General features: G+C 39.3%; 2 protein-coding genes across 2 annotated transcripts in view; both read left to right on the forward strand.

The window, feature by feature from the left end:
- Positions 1-14,259: 14,259 nt before the first annotated feature.
- On the forward strand, positions 14,260-19,161 carry cxcl12a (chemokine (C-X-C motif) ligand 12a (stromal cell-derived factor 1)). The gene is made up of 4 exons (XM_085922168.1): positions 14,260-14,399; positions 16,159-16,276; positions 16,836-16,919; positions 18,084-19,161. Exons 1-4 carry the CDS (start codon positions 14,333-14,335, stop codon positions 18,109-18,111), a joined length of 297 nt encoding a protein of 98 aa, XP_085778294.1. The 5' UTR covers positions 14,260-14,332; the 3' UTR covers positions 18,112-19,161.
- A 675-nt stretch (positions 19,162-19,836) lies between these two features.
- Positions 19,837-23,619, forward strand: part of ercc6 (excision repair cross-complementation group 6) — a 30,265-nt gene continuing 26,482 nt past the window's right edge. The window contains exon 1 of the mRNA XM_085922164.1: positions 19,837-19,895. The gene's annotated coding sequence lies outside the window, so the exon portion shown is untranslated. The remainder of the gene's footprint in view (positions 19,896-23,619) is intronic.

Raw genomic sequence — 23,619 nt, forward strand, 5'->3', positions numbered from 1 at the left:
ATGAATTATTACTTACCCTACCAGGTGTAATAAAGATGGTTATTTTCGATAAATGTCTTTTCTTGTCACCTCATGTGCTACATTGGACTTGAAGAACACACATGCCTTTTCCACTCTGTGTTTATTTGACATGGAAGACCCCAATGATGACAGAAAAACAGCCCACTAAAAACATTGTTTACAATATCAGGTCAGTGTGCATTGTAAAAGAAGTCTTGTGTGTTAAAAAGTGAGTTATGTAGCAGTTAACTACAAGCCAGAGGGGTGGTACTTGTGACTTGTAGCCCTCTACAAATTTCCCAAACTCTAATGCTGCTGTAAGTTGGAATTGGTATGTGTCAAAATAACGCCTCAACCTGACTTGTGAACCCACACACATCCTTTCACCCTGTTATCAAGCCAGCATTCACCTCCTCCTTTTCTTCATCAACTTCACACTCCTCTGCCACTTGTGTGCTTACAGAGAATGTCAGTGAGTGTGGGTGTCTGGTGTCTATCAAAACCAGGAAAAAACGTCTCCAATTTGTATTACCATGGGTCGATGAAAAAAATCATGTCCACTCTAGATTTAATTCCCATGGAGGTCACCTCACGACTTGTTGACATCATCTGACTTACTCCGAGCTCTATTGGAAAGAAAAAGTGCTTCCATCAAACATCCACACATAGTTACTGCCAGCAAGTTTTGCACAATAAATAGACAAGAGTAAGCAAAAGTAAGTTTGGCCTTGGCATTCATAAATTTACATTCACATTCCAGCATGAAAAACGTCAGTCTGTCTTCTAAGCCGTTCTCCCATGTAGTGTGCTCCTCCAGGAATTTAAATCTGAGGGAAGAATCAGAAAATATTTTCAAAATGTCCGAGGAATTTTGATAAACGTGTGCATTTTGCTATTTCTTTACATCAGCCACAAAAGTATGCTTCTCATTTCTTCTGTAAAAAAAACCCAACTTTCATAGTAACCTGGCCAGGCTGTAAAGTTTATCTGGTGTAGTCCTCCTGGGGAAGCAGCAAATTCTGAAGATCCCCGCGAGCATGGCGGGGGTTCTTAGAAGACGAGGAAACGCTGTATGGAGCTCGATGGATGTGGGCTCACTGTAACCTTTCATCACTCCGACTGACATTGAGGGTCTGTTTGGGATTAAGAGGAAAATCCTTTTACTGTTTGGGGAGCAGTTAAACATAGTCATGGCTTACATATATCGTTACCAAATAAAGTGACATTTGCTGGATATAACTTCAGGTTTAACAGGATTCAAGTAACTGGCAAGGCTGCTTGTGTGTGTTTGGTACGACAAGCGCATTATCGTCTCAACACTTACTGAGAAACTCGAAGATATATTAAGCATGCAACTTGAGGGCACCTTAATTCTCTCTTCCAGCTCGTGTGTTGCATCATACGGTGATACTTTTTTTTTTTAAATATTTGAGCTTTTGTCTTAGGTTGGGTTTGTTTACATGACTGGCAAATAATATGAGGCAGAATATATAATACTAATAATTGCCATTTCCTCAGTCGACAAAAGACAATTGCGGCGTTTTTTTTTAAGACAGATTATCAGTGATACGATTACTTTGTGGATTCTACTAAAGAGAGCGTAATCATGTCTTATTTTACGCCCCTCCATGAAGACAGTTATTGGTTACGCCTGCTTTTAGTGAAGTCATTATCCACCCAAATCCTTTACACATGCTTGTGCTTTAGGAGTGGCATGCAGTGGTCAGGGTGAGGGCCACGCTTCAGCCTCTTTAAGCGTTTCCATGCTGCGGCCGAGCTTGTGCCCGTTGCGCCAATGACAAGAGAAGCGCCATCAAGGACAAGCTACTTGGCGATCTTGTCAGCTGATAGTGTACAGTGTATGAGGAAGACTTTTAAAAGTCATGTCTGGGAAATGTGGGATGTGAGTGGGTTCAATTTGTGAGGAAGCAAGAATGGCACCAGGAAGGGACAAATTAGTCAAATAAATTCTCTGTGGGCGATAAAAGATCAAACCAAAAATGACGATAAAACGAATTCCATGCTGTTTAAAGCACAACCTTGCTGAAATTGGGAAATTCACGTCTGTGGATTTAGATTTTCCATTGTTTGTCTCTCAAATTGAATTCCATCTTTGCAAATCAAATGTAAATTGTATGGGGATTTTTTGGGGGATGTGCTTATAAAAAAATCATATTTGTGCACATACAAAGACAATTTCTCCGATGATGTCATCACTGTTCCGCTCATTGTGGCTTCACCATTTGTTTTGTATTTAAATGCTTTGTTGCAAGGGAAACTTAATTGTAGTCATACTCAAAGTTGTAATTGTCCAATAACAACTGGCTTTGTCGAAAACCTCATCATAAAAAATGCTTGTAGGGAAAATCCATTTTTAGTCGCTTGTATGTTTCTGAATCAAAAGTGATTCATGACAACAGCATTTCTTTGTCAGTGTTTTTGGAAAAGGCGAGTTTGATGACAGAAACGCCTCAGTGGTTTATTTTGGCTTTTACAAACGTCTTGATGTGATGAGAATGAAGCAAAGTTTCTCATTGGTAAAAGTGGTGACCTTGATTTCGTGGCGATAACAATTCTGGCATGCCTCGAGCATGCATATATTTGTGCGAGCACCTGTCACACACACACAAATCACGTTGGACTCTCCGGAGGACACACAGGAAGAATTCTCCCAAATAGCAGTTTCCATATTGGAATGTGCTAACACGCTATGAGTGACAACAGATGGAGGAGTGAAACAACATCAATGCTTTATGATGGGAATAACAAATGAGGCAAACATCATATATTTATCAAGGGCAGTCATTTTATTTTGAAATTCCATCACACTAAATGAAGTACAGAATTCTCTCCAACGATGGGATTTTTTTTGTGATAAAACTACACAAAGTCTAAAACAAGAGAAGATGGAAGTGACGCTCTCACTTTTGATGGATACATTTCGTGTATGTTGGTGGTGCGCTGTCATTTCAGCCTGACCTTCCACTTTACTTCTCTGATCTGTTGACCCCGCTTGACCACACAGAAGTGTTCTATCAGCAGGGTCACGGATGCACTTTGACCTCTTCTACTGATGCAGCTTTAGTGTTGTTGGACATGTGTAAGCGAGAGGATGTTTTTATCGCACCACTTGTGCTCCTGTCAAAGGCCAGCCTCTCATAGGCTCATCGCTACGGTAACGGGACTGCAAAAAAGGGGGCTATGATTTACACAACACGTATTGTCTAACCTGAACGTTAGGGATGAATGAAATGATTTAGAAAGAGTGATTGGTTGAAGTTAAGGTCAAATGGATTTCATAAAGCTAAGTGCTTTGCAAGCTGTGGAACGCCAAAAGCTCTCAATTGTATATATTAAGAGAAATGGGGGACCGTGAGGTGCAACATCCCTACGGGGCTTTTTCAGTCAGGGTCATTTATCTAAATAGAATAACTCACAAGGGTAATACGTCATACATTGATTGTGTGGAAATATAGAAAAGCTTAGTTACGGGTCAGATTTATACGATGAAAACCATTTTCCACACACCAAGTAAATACAGAATGAAGGATGCCTTCTTAGTTGACTTTGGTTGTGCTGTTGCAATAATTGGCGGTTGTCAATAAAAGAAAGGGCGGAAAATTGGTTTCAGTTGACGAGAATAATTGGATCATCTGAAGTGTGACGAGATTGCAGATACCAATAATTTTGTTGCTGCTGTGTCAGGTTCTGATTAAAGCAAGGTTCTGGTTCTTCTCCACAAAGTGTGTTGATTTGAGTTGTAAATAATTCCTGTAATTAAAAATGTCAGCAGCTCTGGTATCCATCTAAAACCACAAAAAAATGTTTTTTTTTTTTATTATTTCACTCCTTCCTGCTCTTTCCAATATTGGAGTCAATGAGTGGTGGAGGAGTGAATGTTTTGAATATATTTAGAAATGCCACAAAAAATGCTTACCAATCACTATTATTAATCACACCACTAAACTCCAGGGTGTGCCCCCTCCATTAAAAGTGGCCAACACCCGATAGAAGCAATATTGCAATAATGACCAATTTACAATCTTATTTTAGCCTAACAAAAAGGCAACATACACATCAAAGTGCAATCAGGCTGACGTGTTTCCAAAAAAAACAGAAGAGTTAAGACTTATGCCGCCGTTCTGACTTTCATGATTTTCAACCCGAGGAGAAATTTCACAACCCAGACGCCACACGGCACCCCTCAGCTCATTCGGCGGCATCATGCCAGACCTTATGCAGGAGTCCCAGCTGCTCTTAAGCAAACACACAGCCTAATTAGACATGAGTGTCATGCCATTTGTCACATTGGAGAAATACAAATGGAAAGCAACCTAGGATTTTGCAGTTCCCTCCCGCCAAAAGAACAAAAACTTTTTCCCTTCTTACTCAACACTGTCGCTATCCTCTGACAGTAGTACCACACTTTCTTAAAGTGATCCTGACTGAATTTGACTGACGAGGTGTCAAAGATTTCCCGTGCACTTGCACACACACACACACACACACACACACACACACACACACACACACACACACACACACACACACACACACACACACACACACACACACACATCCCATCACACTCAAAATAGGAACCCCCCATATTTTACCCGTGGAGAGAGTCCTTTTGTGTTGCTTGTATAAAACCTACCAATGAATGGTTGGTGCCCCATATGTAGAAAAAAAAAAAAAAAGGAAAAAGAGGAAATGGGGGGACTGATGAGCTCATTTAAAGAGCTCAAAGTGGCTTGACTTAGTTGTATCATATGTGTATGACTTCATACTATTAGTATTGACTTTGTCTGGCATGAGGCAAAACGTTGGGTCTGAGATTGAACTATAAGTAAGCTTAGCACTAATACTTAAATGATGATGAGCCAGTACTTCTAGTTATTAAACATATAGTTACCAGACATGAGCTTGTGCGCTGACGTTACGCCATCATCCACATTTAACAAAGAACGAAGCGGCCAGAGAAGAAACTGATTCACTTGCAAGTGAGAAACAACAGATATGCTTCACAGTGTTTGAGATGTTTCCCTGAGGAGGCAGTGAGATGAGCTTAACACAATATTTCCATCCTACTGTGATTTGTTTATAGAATGCATTTGGAAAAACAAAAACAAAAAAACACCATGTCTAATCACAGAGATTCACAGAGATTAAACCCCGGCATAAATTTATTAGGAATTGCATTCCACCCACAACAAAGGCGTCTGTAAACATAAGCACGGATGTAAACAAAAAGATATTCATAGATCTGTGTAAGCACAGGAAATCGGAATGAAAACATCATTGAAAAAAAAACAAATAAGCCAATTTAATGGAAAATCGCAAGTTCCTATCAGACAATCAGAAGCACAGTAAAATTCAAGAAGACAGATAATGGACCATTATCTATCTGTCACTGTATTTGTTTTTGTGTCACAATCAATAAAACAAAAGTGCTGGATTTGTCTTTTTTTCAGTCATGTCAGCACACAATAGCTTTAGGCTTTCTTTACAAGTAATAACTGCCCAAGTGGGACGCAGGTCTTCTTTGGTGTGGGTAAAAGGAAACCCGACTAATCCATCAGGATCAACCCATTCATCTCCAGACAGATTCAATTAAAGAAAAAAATAATGACACTTGCCAAATCAATAAAACACAGCAAAAAAACAATACCGCCTTGGACACTCAACACTTAACATTGACGTGTGAGCAAATATTTGAACAGGGGGAGCATAAAGTGGTGTTCCGTCATTGTTTTGCATTCTGAAGAACAGAAGGCGGGTGCTGCGTGGCGATTGGGATTTCATGGATGGAATTGTGACTCTAACGGAAAACAAGTGCATCTTGCTGGACTCGTTAAGCGTTGAAAATGTCTTCCTCAACCTGAACCGAAGTAGAATGTTAATAGGTTTCAAATTAACATTGTTTAGTTGTCCAAATACTTCTAAGACTTTCCACACAGCCGCCCCAGCTGTGCAAATATGAACAATTTACCCACAGGGAGTATAATTTTCATTTCATACGAGAACCTCGTGGCAGACGTAGACAGACAAGCAGATAGAGTTCAGACCTTGGAAATAAAATATGTCGGGGGGACACCTAATCTGTCAGTTTTTCAACTGCCAGGTTGATCCCGAACTACGTACATGCACCCTGAAGAGGGGAAGCTCTAATCTTTTCCAGAGGTAGCCTTCAAATATAATCATAATATATATTTATGCTTATTTTGGAATGGAATGAGAGGGATAAGGCTCCATGTTACTTGAATGAAAAAGATCCTACATTCAAATGGTTTCAGACAGTGTTTCTGCATATCACTAAAACGTTTTTTTGCATTATCATCCTTTAAATTTACACTTTCCAAGAATGATACTTTGAATTGTTCAGACTTGGTGACAAGAAAATCTAACTATACGGTTATCCAAACTAAATTCAGTATAGATAAGATAACTTCATCTCACCTGACAATTTTGTTTCAAAAAGCAGACTTTAGACTTTATGAGACCAGGTTTAAGTTGTGGCACAGGTGGTAGAATGCTATTTTGATGGATTTGTTCCAGGCACAGGCAGACAGATTATGCATTCTGCTGCCTTGCTATATATTTCCAGCAGACATTCTGAAGATAATTCGTTATAATTTCAATACACACTTTGAATTTCAATGCAGAATCTGTTTTAGTATAACCACATCATCCTGCAGCTGTTGTCACCTGATTACATCCTGATCTGCAATGGCAAATAACTTCTTATCTCCTTTCTTCTGAGTTATCAGCTATTTCTCGCCCCAAAGCTCAAACACCTCCCAGGCCCCCCTTGGGACTTGTCAGGTCTGATGAGACCAATCTCTTATCCAAATCACAATTTGACACAGAGCTGCTAACCAAATTCACCTGATAACAGGGAGTCGGAACAAGCAAAGGAAGAACGATGAGGATAGTAAAATATGGAAAGGAAGGCATGCATCAAAGTGGTAAAGATAAACACAAAGGATTTCCGCAAGTGCAATAAAGCGCCGATACAAGCTATCATGGGATGCCGGTGACATCTAACTTTTGTCATCACGCTGTTCTTAGCTAAAGGGGGCATTCCGAAGAACCATTCTTGTCATCTTTGTCGAGGCCATTTTTTTTCCTAAAGCTGAGTTGGAGGGACAAGCAAAGGTTGCTGTCATTACTTGAATAGTTTAATGGGATTGAATAGTAGTTGAATAGCGACTATACAGACATCCACAAACGGACATACAGTTGCAAGCGATGCCAGTTTCCATTTTAACGGTCGGACACCATCCCAACTGCAGTTGATCACAGCGTTTTGACCATTATACAACTCCTGAATAGTCTTGATTCCCTGTTAATGGCGTCCATACTTTTGTAAAGCAAGGAAATGAAAGACACAATTGTAAAAGACTTTCTTTTTTTAAAAAAAAGAGAGCCTTATTTTACATTCACCTCCTGAAATCTTTTCATTGCATATACAGCTCTCACACACAAAGTGCCTTTTGTCTGGAAAGTGTGGGGTTAACAGAGACTAGTTAGGGTCCACGGGCGGCACTTGAATTCCCATGCCCTCACGCATGCACAAGTGATACACTTATATTGTACAGTATAAGGTATATGCTAAATATACTGTAAGCTATTAGTGCTCAACTCTTATTATTTTATCATTATCATTCTCCATTTTTTTGCAGCATTTATTCTCACAGAAAGAGCAGTATGAAAAAGATTTTAAAAAAAGCAAGGCAAAAGGAAACAGCCCAAAATTTGCATAAAATCAAAGCCATGCATGTCATCCTATTATAAGGTTTAGAATGATATTTTTAACATTCTCTTTCACATGGGCATCATTTATTGTGGAGTTGCATTTTGCACTGTATTAAAAAGTCAATAATAAATAAAAAGCACACAAAAAATATATTAATATGATGAATAAAATACCAAAATATTTCTACAAAACCTTAACTGGTGGAAAGTGTGCTTGTGTGTATGTATCTGGCCATTTGACAAGGTGCTTTATGACCTTTAAAATCTGAAAAGTTCGCCTTGCTCAACTGAGCAGACCCCTTGAGGGGAAAATTAAAAGACTCAAAGCGGTTAATGCAGCAGCTTGAAAGACCACCCAATATTGGGTTGACCATGTGTGCATTCAAGTGTGAGAGTTACGTGGGTGACTGACATTTTTAATGTACATTTAATGTGGATGTCTCCAATAACACTGTCGCAGCATAGTTCAAAATATAAAAAGTATTTTTTCAAGTAAAACGTTTTTTAAAGTCATTGTCCCCTGCTATTAAAATAAAATACTGCCGATATTCCCCGCTGAAGCAATACTGAAGGAATTTTATGCATGATTAGGAACAACATATTTTGGGCTTGTGTTTGTAAGAAAAGGTCAAACAGTGACTTGTGTCTCTCTGAGTTCTGACAGATCCCAAGAATGAACAGCATTATCACAGACAGTTGACAAATTGAAGGAAACTCTGATGAAATGAATGCAGGAACCCCTGCGGGGGGATTGGACGGCTGTGTTATGCAGTGGAGGTCTTTTTTTTGCCAGCATGCGTTCAGTCCACTTGTTCTTCTGGAGGGAAAGGTCACAGCAAAGCAATACAACATTGTTCAGAAGGATTGCTTTCATCCTGTAGTGAAACATTGGATGCCTTCTGAGGGGATGAAGACGTGAGAATAGTTAATTGTCTATCAAAATGATCTCACACTAAAATCATATGATGGGACTCCAGTACTGTTATTAATTTATATCAGTGACAGGCAGAACAATCAGATCCAGGTGAAATAAAAAAGTAAAATAACAATGACCTGACTGTGGCATAATAAAAGTCACGGCCTCTTCTGATGATATATCAGTTTTGTTGTGAAATACCTAAATATTGGGTAATCCTTCCATCATACCTAAAGGATATAAAAATGAAAAGATGTGAGTGAGTTGTCCCCCCCCCCATTCCATCTATAACAGCTTTCTCAGCTGGAAAGATTTTCTACAAGGTGTTGGAATGTTTCTTTGGCCATTTGTTGTCAATTGACGTCCAACCCATTGATTAAGCGTCTCAAGATGGCGTTATTATATATGGTCAGTAGTTGTTGATGGATGGATGATGGATGATAGGAATGAGCCGAAGAGGGCAAAAGTAGTCCAGCTCATTTTAAAGAGTGGCACCCTCTCTGGTGGCTTCGCATTCTCAGTAATGAGGAACAGAGCGTGGTTGCGGCCTCTAATCAAAGCCAGCTCCGCAAACAGACCTTTAGCAGGCCGATCATTTCTCTCACTAGTAGTCTTCTACATCTCTTTTCTCTGATTGCCCCAAACATCTCAGACTCCAGGTTTGTCCTTACTCCCTTGTTTTTTTTCTTCTTTCTCTCGTCATCCCGCATCACTCTTTTGCTCCTTAAACAACATTCGGGGCAACAACCAAAGTGAACACATGAAGCCAACATAGGCCGGTTTTTACAATAATTAATGCAGGTTAAGTTATTTTAGGTGCACCCGTGTCCATGTGTGATAACTCCGAAAACACTCAAAAGGGACCTGCGCTATGAAAAATCACACATTTCCTGACTGGGAGACTTAAAAGCAGTCAATCAGGATTAATAGCATGTAACAATATCTTGTCTTTGCTTTGCGGCTCTTGTCATTTCCTCCTTGTGAAGAATTTGAATTTGATTACAGCTACAGACAAGCGTCCCTTAATGGCAATCTTTATTTGCTTGCTCGTGGCTTTCATGTTCAACCTCTCTTGTCATTTTTGACTGACAGCTGTAGCTTCAACTCTCGCTTTAAAAGCCCCTTTCAGTGTTTTATGTTGTGACCTGGTCATGGAAAAGTTGTAAAGAGACAACAGCTGTTTTGTTACGGCTCAGCAGAAGACTGAGAATAGAAAGACATCGGGGGTTGTCCTAAAACAAGAGTGACAAAGGGAAAGGAGGGGACCTAAATCGTGGAGGGAAATGCTTTCTGCACCTTCTAACGACTCCATGATGAACGATCAGCGTGAGATCGTGTATGATGTGTCCAAGCTTAAAAGCAACCTTTGATGAGCTTTTAATATGAATTCCAAAATCTTTGTTGGACTTTCCGGGGATTCGACACAGACAGCTAAACACGCACGCTATTATTGTTAACATGGATACACATTTAGTGATGGTGTCTTGAGCCAGAAATAAGAGCCAGGATACTTTATTTTCTCTCACATGAATTCATGGGAAAGGGATGACGAATTGAGTTTTTTTTTATTTTTTTTAATTTTTTTAAAGACAAAGATTAATCGCACCCACACTGCATATTTTTATATTGATCGATAAGATAAGTAATCATTACAGTGCGCTTGCATTGCTTTCGATGATTGTTATTTCTGATGTGTGTTTACGTACTTAACTAGCAAAGGCTGTCTAGTGATTTATGTCTTTGAGATTTTCAGCTGTTTCTGGCACTGCTTCTTCACCTGTTTGAGTATCTCGCAGGAAAGATGGCTGGGCCACATATCAGTTTGACGACAAACCAAGATCAATGACTGCTGACACAATGCAATAAATGAATGGTGAGATATTAACATGCTCCACATGTTGCTCCCATAAATGTATCGGAGTATGGAATGACCCAAAAAATATAAACTCTTCATTGGTGCCAAAATAAATGAACAGCTACCCAATTGTCCACCAGTTCCTTTTTTAAAATTTAAGTGATGAATTGTCTTTATGAGATCCTGAAAGACTTTCTATTTAAGCTTTCCAAATGCTGCATGAACGTCTGACAGATCCCCCTTTGAACCAATGCAAAACATTCCGGCAAGCTCCAGAAGATATACTGTACAGCAAAACATTCCTTCCATTTTGAAAGTCGATCGTATATCACCCAATCATCTTGACTTCAAAAAAAAGTCCATTCAACTTCTCAAACCATCAACCTTAAGGTGTCTTAGGGCTTTTCCTGAGGGTCACCCTGGAGAGCAGCTGAAAAGTTACTGTTGGCCAAACAGCGCCAGGTGTTGAACTCTTTGAAACCATCTCCAGCACCCATCTTGGTTTCAGCCTTAACTCAATTGCCATTGAAAGCACAGATTTCATTCAGTTCAATCTGCTGTTACTGATTGGAATTTTTTGAGTGGGTAGTTATTAATGCTTATTCATAATATTGTTTACCATCCACTTCAAACCAAAAGTCTTCCAGTTTCCACGAAGCAGAGTGCATTTTGGATGCCTGCAAAGCTATTATGCAAGTTATTGTTCCTCCTTAATTTCGACATCAATTGCTCAATAGTGAGTGGATAGGCCATTGAGTTGGTCCATATGGCAACGTGAAGGTGGAGGGATCGTGATTCTCTGGAGGATGGAGAGAAAATCAGACAAAGGCTCTGCCAGCAGGCCCTCAGCCTCCAAAAACTCAATGGAGGAAAGGGTGGACCCCCACTGAGACTGGTTGCCTGTATGCTCTCAAAGCACAGCCTGATCTGGGGAAACTGGCAACTCCGCTTCAACACGTCCAACCATCCATAGACCCCCACCCCCCCTCGCTCTCTCTTGGAAGATTAGTTAGATGGTCAATTACTCGTGCACTGTCAAATAACTAAAAACGGATCATTGATCTCCATTTTATGCATGAGACCATCTGAAGTTTAGAGCACATAAAGTTTTTTCAACAAGGGACCGTCATCTTGAAAGTAGATCAGATGGTTATCTTATTTGCGTACATATATGTGTGTGTACATCACAGCCAAAACAAACATGGTAGGCCACAGAGTCCTTTTATATTTTAAATGCTGTGGCAAAAAAAAAAAAAAATCCTACAATGCTAATGTGTCTAACCGAGTTATACACGCACATAAATCAATTTTAAATCCATATCTATACAGGAAGCAATTTCAGAGAAGGCCTGGAAGGACAATCAGTTGGTGCACATGTTATTGTCACTTTACTAAATTGTCTGGCGTGGGTTTCTTTTTTAAAATGTTTAGTTGGGTGTATATAAAAAGGGCTGATTTTGCTTACTTGAATTGTTTCCAAAAGTTAAAACACTTTCCAAATTTTTTGAGGAAAAAAAAAAACATTCCGACTTTTGCTGGTTGCCATGTAAACAATGCATTATCGTGAATCCTTGAAAATGACAGTTGTAGCAGTTTTAAAGAGAAATAAATGGATCGAAACTGCTTGAGATAAACCTTCAATAAACTCAAAATTTTTTAGGTCCTTCCAAAAAAAAAAAAAAAAAAAAAATCCCCTAGACAGCTGCTGCTTTGACAGCCAGACAGAAAATCACCATGTGTTTTACACTTGGATTCAGAAGCAGTCTCATGGCGCTGCATCTAAAGTACAGTGCATGACTGATGCAAAGAACAGGAGATGGACCCCTGGAGTGAGACCTCCCGAAACACACAACCAGATTGGCAACAGAACTTGACACTGTCGAATCTAAAGATAAATACTAAAGGGGCAATCCACCATCATGCCACGTACAAACTAATAAAGGATTCACAGTGTGCAAATCTGTTGTTACACAACCACAGTTGGAGTGTCCTTTCACTTTTAAGAGGATATCAAATTATTTACACAAAATCCTGGCACTGAGACAAGAAGTGAGTGTTTAATACCGGGAAGACGGTTCAACTTGCAGCTGACGCAACATCACACTATCCATTCACCCCAACAATACAAATTAAATCTTGTCATATAGATAATATTCTAATGTCCATTCATGTTTATTGAGTGAAAATATTGCCTTTTGCTTTCTTTGCATGTTCTTGAAAAAAAGTATAAGCAGCTTTCCATTGTAGCCTGTGAGATAAGTCAACACATTTCCATTCAACTGTCAGCTGATGCTGCTGCTGTGTTCTTCCTCACCATCCCACTGGTCTGTCTCCATGGCTTCTTCCCAGTTTGAAATGCAAGATGCAGACAACCTCAAACTATCAAGTGCCAAGTAGAGTTTGATATTTTCCTAGCAATTAGACTTTTTTTTAAAACGCTGCCATCATCCAAATTCAAATTGTGCCGCTCGAGCAAAAACTTGAGCGATGCAATGCAAATGCAGCCTTGGATTGATATGAACATGCGTAGAACATGACTGACATTGCAAACCACCACGCCTGTGTTGTGTGTTGGAGTTTTGGCAACAGCGGACTCCACATTGTGAAACTCAACTCAAAAGCCAAATCTCATTTATATTTTCATCCCAGATCTCCCCATTAGGAATAAACTCAACACACATATTTTATTGAGGTAATACACAAGCCCTCATGTATACTCATGAGTGTTTGCTCTGAAGATGAAAGTCAAATGTCTGGAAACAGACTTCACATCTGCAACCTGTTAAACATTCTAATGATACTGGCAGCAGCAACATGCACACACACACACGCACACACACACACAGACTTCTTCATCTGGAGTGTACAGCAGGCTGTGTCTGAGAAATTGTTTAGAGATTCCCTCAAACAGAGTAGCAGTGAACTCTTACGCATACAGTCTTGGGGGGGTTCGTGTTTGCCTTGCAGCACGGGTGTTTTTTCTTCATCCCCCCTTGTCTATTTTTTGAGACAGTCGCTCAATGTAACCCAAGACTTCACCTCGTGTGAATCGGCTCCAGTTACACGCTTAAGTTTAAATTAATTTGGCCTAATGAAGACCCCGAGACAAGACAAACCATGACTAAAAACAAACTTACGCATCAAAACGTCTCCTGCTTTTTCTCAACATACATGTTGGAAATAAACATGTTGCTTTCATGTTTCGGCCTATAAGCAACATTCTTTAAGTTTGGCAAAATGCAGATTTTGTTTGTCTGATATTTATGACTAATGTCATGCAATTATGACTTAATATCTTGGCTTTCCCCCAAATAAATTATGTTTTATGTCTTCTATTTCATTTTTTCTCAATAACTAAGGATTTTATTACATATTGCATTTTGTTTTCCAGAAATTTGTTTTATTCTTCTAATTTTATGACTCATAAAGTCTTGACAATGTTTTTCAATTCACCAAACATGCATCTTCTTTTTTTAATGTGGGGCAGTGGGAGGAAGCTGGGGTATCTTGAATACACAAATAAAACAGCTCCCTGCAAAAAATGATCGATTGTAATACATTTTCTTTGGAGCTCATGTTTTACAATTCTTCACTCATATTGCTTCCACTGGCAATTAACTTCTAGAGTAGTTTGAGGATAGATTTTATTTTGACGTCTTCCCCGGAAATGGGATTTTCTCTCTCTTTCAAAGCGTGACTGGAGCGTGATGCGCAATTTAACTGCGCGCAGCTGCCGTTTAGTCCTTCACAACTCCTTTGGATTTACTCTGAGCAGGACCAAGTACCCTTGACATTTGGCCACGATGGAAGTGAAGTTCCTCGCAATCGTGGCTGTTCTCACATTGCTGGCACATGTGCCACTTTCGCAAGGTATGGATGCAATTTGGCAAGTGTGTGCTCCATTTACTGTTTTAATAAGTTTATGTGCAATTTTTAAAGATAAGAAGATGCGTTAAAATAAAATGTCATTCATATTTCAGTATCACTTCAGTAGACTGGTTGTATATTTGTGCGTAAAGTGATTTTTTTCCCCCCAACAAAAACTGCGCAAAAGACAATCATGCAACATCATTTTGCATAATTTGATTTAAAACACGTTGAGCTTCCTTGAGTGAATAAAGCCATTTCTTTGAAATGCAAAGTGCATTTGAAATGAAATGTATTTTTTCCGAGGTGGTACGTGCGTAAAGTAGGAGGTTACGCGCGCGCGTGTGTGGTTCTTGGCTGTGTAAAGTTCCCTGGCGCTATGCAGATCAAGGTGTTTATTTGTTTTTCCACGTTGTTTACGCTTTAATTAGTCCCAAATGAGGCAGCATTATAGAAACGGCCTCAGCTAGTCTGAATGGCGACATCAGAAAATTGCGCGTTCTTTCACATGCAAATGAGGGATCAGGTGTAAAAAATAATTACCATGGGGTTTTATCTCTGCCCCCCCCCCCCGACACACACAACGTGTAATATGTTTATATAGACCTGTATTAATGACAGAATTGATTAAATTGAAGTCAATTTTCAAAACACTTTGGCTTGGGTTCCCTGAAATAGAGCCAGATTTATTTTTCGGCATGAATCAACCGTGACCGCAGTTTGCTCAAGATGTTTGAGCTGTACAAGCATGATCATCACTCATTGTGAAACAATCGCAGCACCTTGAGAAAACAATGATGATAAAAGAAAAAAAAACCTCAGCCTTTCTGTTCATTAAGGCTTTATTAAATCCATGCGCCAATATGAACGCCACTTTATGGTCAATACAGTTAAAAGCATTTGATTGTATGCAAAGATCGTTTTTTATGGTTCATGTGGGTCTAATAAATATATGTGCAGCATTTGAATTTTCATATTGGATGCATGTTATTCCAAAGGTCATTTGGGATCAGCTCCAGCCCTTTAGAGAGCACACGGGATATGCAATGTACAAAATTGGTTTTAGTGACATCTAATATTTTACATTTGCTATCACGCTGGGATAAATTGCATTCATAGTTGGAATAATGTTGTTGCACATTTGATTTCTTGTCAATGGATTGAGAGCACAAGGGGTTCTGTAATCTGGCCCACCAAGCATTTGCTTTATCAAAATGAATGAAATACTATTAATTGCATTTTTTGTTATTCCTGGAATTTATTAATCAAATGTGTTCAGTAAATGTTACGATTTTTCTCATTTAATAACTGGTTAATTGATTAATTTCAATTTGAAATGTAAATTTCACTTTATGTAATTGATTGAACAGCTAGAGCCTCATCGGCCCTGATTTAGCATTTGATGAAACTGTTATTAATCAACTTGTCACCCAGGTAGAAGAATACACTACAGTTGTTCTATGTATAGTTTATCGGTCCAAAGGGATTTTCAATTTATTTTCTTAAACTGTAATTCAATTATGTGTTGGAATGCATGAGAGATCCAGAAGATGTCCAGTGGGATACATTGTGGTTATTGACCACCAGCCAGTTACAGTTGCTTCTATATTTTGACTTTAATCATATGGATTTCATGGGAAAGCCTTGCTACACTTTTGTGGTCACAGTTTGCTCCACTGTTTAAATCCATTTATTTTGTTAGGATGTCTATGGGAATATATTTCAGCAGCTATTCATACTTGTTCATTTCTATGATCTACAGCCAAGCCCATCAGTCTAGTGGAGAGATGCTACTGTCGTTCAACGGTCAACAGCCTCCCTCGGGGATACATACGAGAACTCCGCTTCATCCATACGCCCAACTGCCCCTTCCAAGTCATGTGAGTGTATTTTTTTTTTCTTATCCCTACAGTGATCTATCAGTTTCAGAGGTTTTATACCCCGCTCTTAAAAAGTTTTAATAGGGTCCCTCCATTTCTCACCATCAATCTCGAGGAGGTGACAGAGCGGAGAAAAGAGTTGGGCATGCATGTGTGCGCACACGCCCCTCTGTCACTCGCGTTCTCACACATGGGCAGAGCGAGCCCACCGAGGCGTGCGGAAGGAAGTGTCACTCAGTTGGAACGTGGGCGCACAACTGTTCTTGTAATTGTGTTCGGCTACAGCATATATGGAAATCTTGGCTTACTTAACCAGGCTTCATTGTTGTATGGACCCCAGTTCAGTGTGATCCAGTCTTGACCTATTTTGGAATTAACCACGAGGTGATACTTAATGTCCATTGCATATGTTCAAAAAGAGTATAATATCGTATAAATATTTACTGTGACAGGTCTTATGTTTGAAGAAGGCTGGAGTGCTAAACTAACACTGTGGTGCTAATTGCCTTTGTTTGATAGCTTTCATCTCACACTGGTTGTGTTTTCTTCTCGTAAATAGTGCCAAGCTTAAGACAAACAAGGAGGTGTGCGTGAACCCCGAAATCCGATGGCTGCAGCAGTACCTGAAGAACGCCATCAACAAGTAAGTCGGCCTCAACACGCTTATGCCAATTTTGTCCGTCTGGTTCTTCCCACCAATTCGCTTCTCTCCGCTATAGACATTCAAAGTAAGCAGGATCGGAATGCAAAAGACCAAATGCGCATGCAAATGTACCGAATGGATCGTTAGAAGAGTAGCACCTCTTAACGGACTTGTTTCTTGATGAACATTAAGTCAAATTATGCTTGTCCGTTACGAGTCATTTATATAGTTTACTTTGTCATGGCGATTTGGGATTGAACTATGAGCATAAGCAGGAGTGTTAAAAAGCAATTGTGAACTGTGACATGCGCATAAGCTCCCATGAAGACGCTCTCGATGTGAATTTTCACTGACGGAGACAGCACTTCATCATCGAGTGGATCTTTTGTCAGTGGTGCATGCATCACCGAAAAAGTAATGTTTGTCACTCGTGGTACTTTGCTGTGCTGACAGTTGATGACTTTCTAAGCCCCCACTGACAGATATTCAAGACAGACTGTCTGTCTGTCTGTCTGTCTGTCTGTCTGTCTGTCTGAGAAACTATTTGAGCAGTTCATGCTTTGTGTGTCACCGGTGTGGTGTGACCGCACGTCAGCATAACAACAACGTAGAGTGTAAGGCAGCAATGGTTTGCAATGGATCTGATGTTTCCAATTATGGTCACGCAGGAAATTTTACAAGCACTACTATATAGTACATGCACACAATGGACTATAATGATGCACTCAAACAAAACCATTATTTCCTCGATGCATCACTTTGAATAAGGGAATGTCTAAAAAAAAAAAGTGTGATGTCATTGACCTCATTTAAAAAAGTACATTGATGAGAAGAGCAGGAATTGCCTTGAAAACTACAGGAAATGACCCAAAGCAATATGATGGAATGTAAAATGTAGCAAACTTAATAGTCACTAAGGGTTGCCACTGTGGACACATAATATGGAAAGTAGGCTTGGTTGTAAAAAAAAAAAAAAAGAAAAAAGGCAGGTTTTTGCAAAAAATAAAAATAGCGAATGCATTACATTTTTATGGTGTATCAGGTTTCTCTTTCAATATGCTTTTCATTAATTGAAACCATCATGTGAGACTACTGCATTTATTTGCTAAATAAGTTCTGAACATAAAGGCATTCATTGTTCAACTTTTGTCTTTTGTCTTCCAGGATGAAAAAGTCCAAGCAAGTTAACTAAAATTTCCACTAAGATCCTTCTGAGCCATCATTGAGAAGAATAACCACATACATATATTGTTTCTATAAATTCAGTATTTACTGTATATGTTGTGTAGTCATCAAAATGCTTTGTTATCGAGCACTTAGCAGAGCTGCCATGCTGCAGCTTCTTGCATAGAATCATTGCATCATCACCACCACCGTCATTGCTTAGTTTCTATATATGTTATTTGTGCTAAGTGCAATTATATCTGTGTTTGTTCTCTTAACTATAATGTACATATTTTTTTTTCTTAATGGACTTCATCAGGAGAGGGCTGTTGTGGCCCAAAACATAACCATAGGCGGTTCACCAAAATGTACCCCATATTTCAAGTTAATTGGCCCCTAGGAATTTCTATTGCTACCCCACAGACTGAGTATAATGTACAAGATTCTAGTAAAAGTCCCAATTATGATGTTTTTGTGATTAAATTAAGGACTCGAGCATTTCCTCTGTAATACTGTGGTTGCGATAATGTGATCCCCAACACGTCTGCTTTTGTTTTTTTAATTCACATCTGGGGTCCTCATACAGGTTTAATGGATGAGAAATGGTCTGGTATGGTCTACTTCAAATATACTTCAAATATAAATAAATGGCGAAAAATGATAAACTTGATTTGGCTTGATTCTAATAGAAACATGGCAGCAATCTCAACAATTTGTAAAGCAATTAGATGTAAATCACATTAGTAGTTATGAAAACAGGTTTAACTGTCATGCAGATAAAAATGCACTTTATATCTGAGCTACTTTTAACTCACTCACCACTTTTTTTTTCTACTCTCTGTTTATATTCCACTATCTGTGTTCATAAATTCACACACGTGTAACTGTTTTCAAATCTGGAAGATGCCGATCTTATGGACACATCATATGTAAGATTAATGTGATATAAATGATTTATTTTTGTACTCTTTAATGCATTTAAATGAAGAAACTGTACTTTCACAGCTGAGCCGTCCGGTCAACATTTAATTGTCAAAATTGTATGCAGTTATTCAGTGAAAAAAAAAAAATTCATAAAGGAAATAGAAAAATCCTGCTTGGCTTGGTTTGAATTTTTCTGAGTAATCTTAATACACTTGATGTCAATATATAAACTGTCCAGATGACCCGTGAGCTATCATGGAGTTAAACTCGACAGCTGTTAGGAGTACTAAAAGATCACCGAGAGCCATGTAAAGCCTTTCATGTTGAAAATGTGTTTAGCTTGAAGTCACAGGACAATAAGCCTGCTTGTTCACAGAGAATTAACTAAACAAGCAGCCATTAGGAACACATTAGCGCTAAGAGGGATGAACTTTTAACTTCCCTTTGGTGGCATTATGTGAGGCGGAGCACGGCGATTCATGTATGTGCTGTGAGTGGTCTACTCAGTCAAACATCAGGGGGATGGGAGGGGATATTCAGATGTGGCTTTTTAATATTCTGGTTTACTGATGAACTTTTGATTGGTGCAAGAAGATGCAGCAGACTAGTGAAATGCACACTGACCTCAGTTAATGCCTGAGCTGATGTCAAATTGTGTTAAATGCACAGTGGGGAATGCAGCAGGTGCACTTGGCAACCAGTTGAATTCAAATAGAAATGTTTAGGGATGTTGGGTTAATTCACACAGAGGTTAGTGCAGGACCTTTCCTCTTGTTCATGTTTCTGGTGGGATTTATTTAGTCACAGACAGGTAAGACATTTAAAGGGGTGGAGCCTTTTGGAAATGTTTGTTCAGTTAGACAAAGACGCAGGCCATATGGGCATCTGGTAAGAGGTTTTTGGGTCCTTTGTTAAAAATGTTGATGCATGCTTGAAAATAATTTGTGGATGCATTTCTTAGCATATACAGCATAGTTATTTAGTGCAATTTAGTTGAAAAATTAATAATCTGCTTGAGTATTTGGTCAAATTCTAAATTGTACGATCTCAGGTTTGCAACTTGAAAGTTTTCACAACATTGTTTTTTGTTTTTTAATCGACCAGATTCAGTTGAGATACCATTGTTGAAAATAACTTATCTTTGCAACATAATTCAAATACGTTCCTGAATGTTGATTTGCCTTTGCACCGAAAATCATGCCTTTTCTTATCATTCTTGTCCCAGACAGCACAAACAAACCCCATCTAAGGTAAAACAGTTGTTGGAGATCTTAACTCACCATATTCTTGCTTTCACTGCCAACAACTACAGGTTAAAAGTATGCAGGTGGTGTTAGAGTGAGCTTAAAACCCATTCAAAGCTTCAACTCTATAATTTGTAGACATATTTCTCAGCTAAGATCAGATAGTGCTTTCATTATAAAAAGCATTGCATAAGTGATGTTTATTGACAGATAAACCAGATACAGAATTTCCAAAAGTAGGAAACAAACATAGTTAATATCTTGTTCCATATTCAGTTTGAGCATGTGATTAATATCACGTCATTTTATTCAGGGGGACTTGGTGATGCTCATGTTGCTAGAAAAAATATTATATCCAGGTATTGCGGTTATAGTCCTCAGATTCTCAGCAGGACAGATTGACAAATCTCGCTCCCTTCAAGGAGTAAAGATGCCCCCCCCCTCAACAATTAGTTTAAAGAACAAGGTCAGCTACTGCAGGGCAGATGCTTGGCTACCATGTGGGATTGATACAGGCTTTTTCCGGGCGATGCTACTTCTTTAATTATTCGGCACTCAAAAGACGTGAGCTGTTAAAATGATGTGACATCAAATATTAACATCCATAAAATTAAATAAACTGCTCCAAGTTGGATCTATGACTCCAACAACAAGATATTTCTCCTCATTACTACAGTACGTGAATCCACGACAAAAATTCTATGCATTTTGCATACTTTTAATTGTCAAGTGTATGTGTGCATGTCTTTGAGTATGTACCACCAATGTCTGTTCTGTGTCAACTATATCTGCCCTCCCCCGATTTCCCCTTTCTGCGACTGCGGTTATTTACTCTCATCCCCCCCCCCCCCCCCCCCCACCTCCCCCTTATCGAAAACCACGCTGCAGCCTTGGGCCATGCTGTGTACTAACACAACCTCCCCAGGGGAAACATTAGTCAAGACCTCGCTATTCCCATATCAGATGACCCGTAGCGCATTTCACCCAAGTGCTGCACACTCTGACTCTTACAAAAAAATAAAAAATCATCCCATGTAATGACTTTTAAATGACCTGTTGATTGCGGGGAGGGTACTGATGGGGGGGGGGGGGGGGGTTGCCTGCTTTTTAATTACTTTAACACTGACCGTGACCCGCCATCTCATTAATCACAATTATGACAATATTAGTCAGCCGAACGTGTTTGTTGGCGCGACGGAAGTTGAAAGTGACCAACACGTGGTGAGTAATAACAGCAGCATGTGGGTGTCTGTTTGCAAACGAACGGGAGACTAATAGAGGGTCCTGTATGGCCGTTTTAAAATGGCCCTCCTGCAGTCTCGCTACCTTTCATGTGCTAATATGGTCAAGGTTGTGAGTCCCAACATCATCTATCTTCACATCGAATTTAAACAAGGCAGGGAGTGGGGCGCATACGCAGCATGGACACGGGGCCGTCCTACGCACAATACGACAGCCATGGTGCAAATTCTTTCCATGTGATTGGGTTTGCAAACGGAGAAGCAGCAGCAAACTATGCATGTTAGGTACGGGTGACACACAATGGAGTCACACACCCCAGCAGCTGCGGGGTGCCTCCATCTTTGAGGCCCACGGGAGTTCTAACACCACCGACCCAAACTCCCACACTGTGCATTCCCCAGTTGCCATTCCTTCCCAGATTATCTACCACATGATAATTGGTTGATGTGACTAGGGTGTCTCCGTCACTTGTGAACCGAATGTCTTCTCATATGTAGTGGAGATTGCCATGTGACACCCATGACCAATTTTGTCTGTCCTCAAGTAGAAAGAAACAGCTTGGCCATTATGTAGCAATGGCACTAATAGACTGCATTGGCTTCATCTTCAAGGGACACGAGAGAGAGGGACCCCTCTGTTTGGCTGTGTTGTGACTCAAGGACTGAGCATGTCTGATGGATTACGTCACCCACCACCAAAAAATACATTTTCTGGGAACAAAGTGATGAACTTTTTTTCATGTGTTGCACAATGTTTTTCAGCAAAGAATTCTTTCAAACACAAGATGCACGATACCAGCACCAGCACCTGAAATTGAAATTAAAATGTCTCCTTTGAGAATACACAGCAATGAGGTCTTAACCTAAATTGAAATGTCCTGAGTATTGACTGATTGTTTCCAACACTTCACAGCTCTGCTCTCACTCTGCTGAGGTTTTATGAAACTTGATCTGTTTTTTTTTTCTTCTGTGAATAGCGTTAAGTGGTTAGCCATGCATTGTGCAGAATTGATTTGATTTAACACCAGAATGCAAAAAGGAAAATTACATCAAGAAATAATTAAATGGTGGTGACTAAAGTTCTGTGTGGCTAATGTTTCTACTAAATCATATATTTCAAAGGAGAACAAGTATTTTAACAATTAACGCTCTATGCCACTGAGTCTACTTGGACAAATTATCGTGGAGATCCTTGATTTTTGTCTCACATCATGTAACCCAGTTGACCCTGTTTTTAACGCTGGCTTTCGTATCATTCGAATAATTGGGCATGACAGTGGCATAAAATTGTGAACGTAAAAGCGGTTGATCGGAAGAGGCGTGACATTATCTGTGAAGGATGAGCTGGAATAAAGATTGGAGCCATATTAAAGGGCATTGATAAATAGGTATGATGCCAGTTCATCTTAAGTGTACCATGTGAGATAAAATTTTAAATTGACTACATGTTTGTTCATCCTCAACCCTTGGACACCACCTTCTTTTCAGCTATCTGTTCTTTATCAACGATCAAAAGAACTGAGTGGCTTATTTTTTCCTGATACTGTCCCATTGGGCAATGAAATGGTACATTCCAGTCACACCTATTATTCTGTTGGAGCAGCAATTTAGGAGCTGAGATTCTCTGGCCTTGGACACACAATGTGTGCAAGTCCAAAATCAACAATATGAAGTCAGTGGATGCTATACTGTACATCCAGGCTGTACAGCTCAAATGAATTATGTGGTCATTAATTAAAGTCTTGCAACATTACTGTACAGTTCGTGTCAGGAAACACATTAGCTTGGAGACTAATGGTTCTCATCTAAAGAGGATGCAGGGAATCATTTTCCTTCCTTTGGCCTCTATGTGGAGAGTCCCATATCAGGATGCTGGGTTTAAAGAGAACAAACATCAAGGAATAAAATACTATAATTAGACTTCCTTCAAAATATTTTAGTTTTCGATTTTTGTAATGTGTGAAATTTGTCTACATTGCCGTGAATGCACTGATTGCAAATATTCAATTGGAAAATGATTGTTGATGACGATAAATGAAAAAGATATTAAGACTATGAAATATTGGTCTATTTTTGTGTTTTTTATTCATAATAAAATGCATTTTCATGGAGTTCTATAAGCTATTT

This window comes from Syngnathus leptorhynchus, chromosome 10 (assembly GCF_054491065.1).
Source record: "Syngnathus leptorhynchus isolate UIUO chromosome 10, UIUO_Slep, whole genome shotgun sequence".
In the NCBI taxonomy this organism is placed as follows: Eukaryota; Metazoa; Chordata; class Actinopteri; order Syngnathiformes; family Syngnathidae; genus Syngnathus; species Syngnathus leptorhynchus.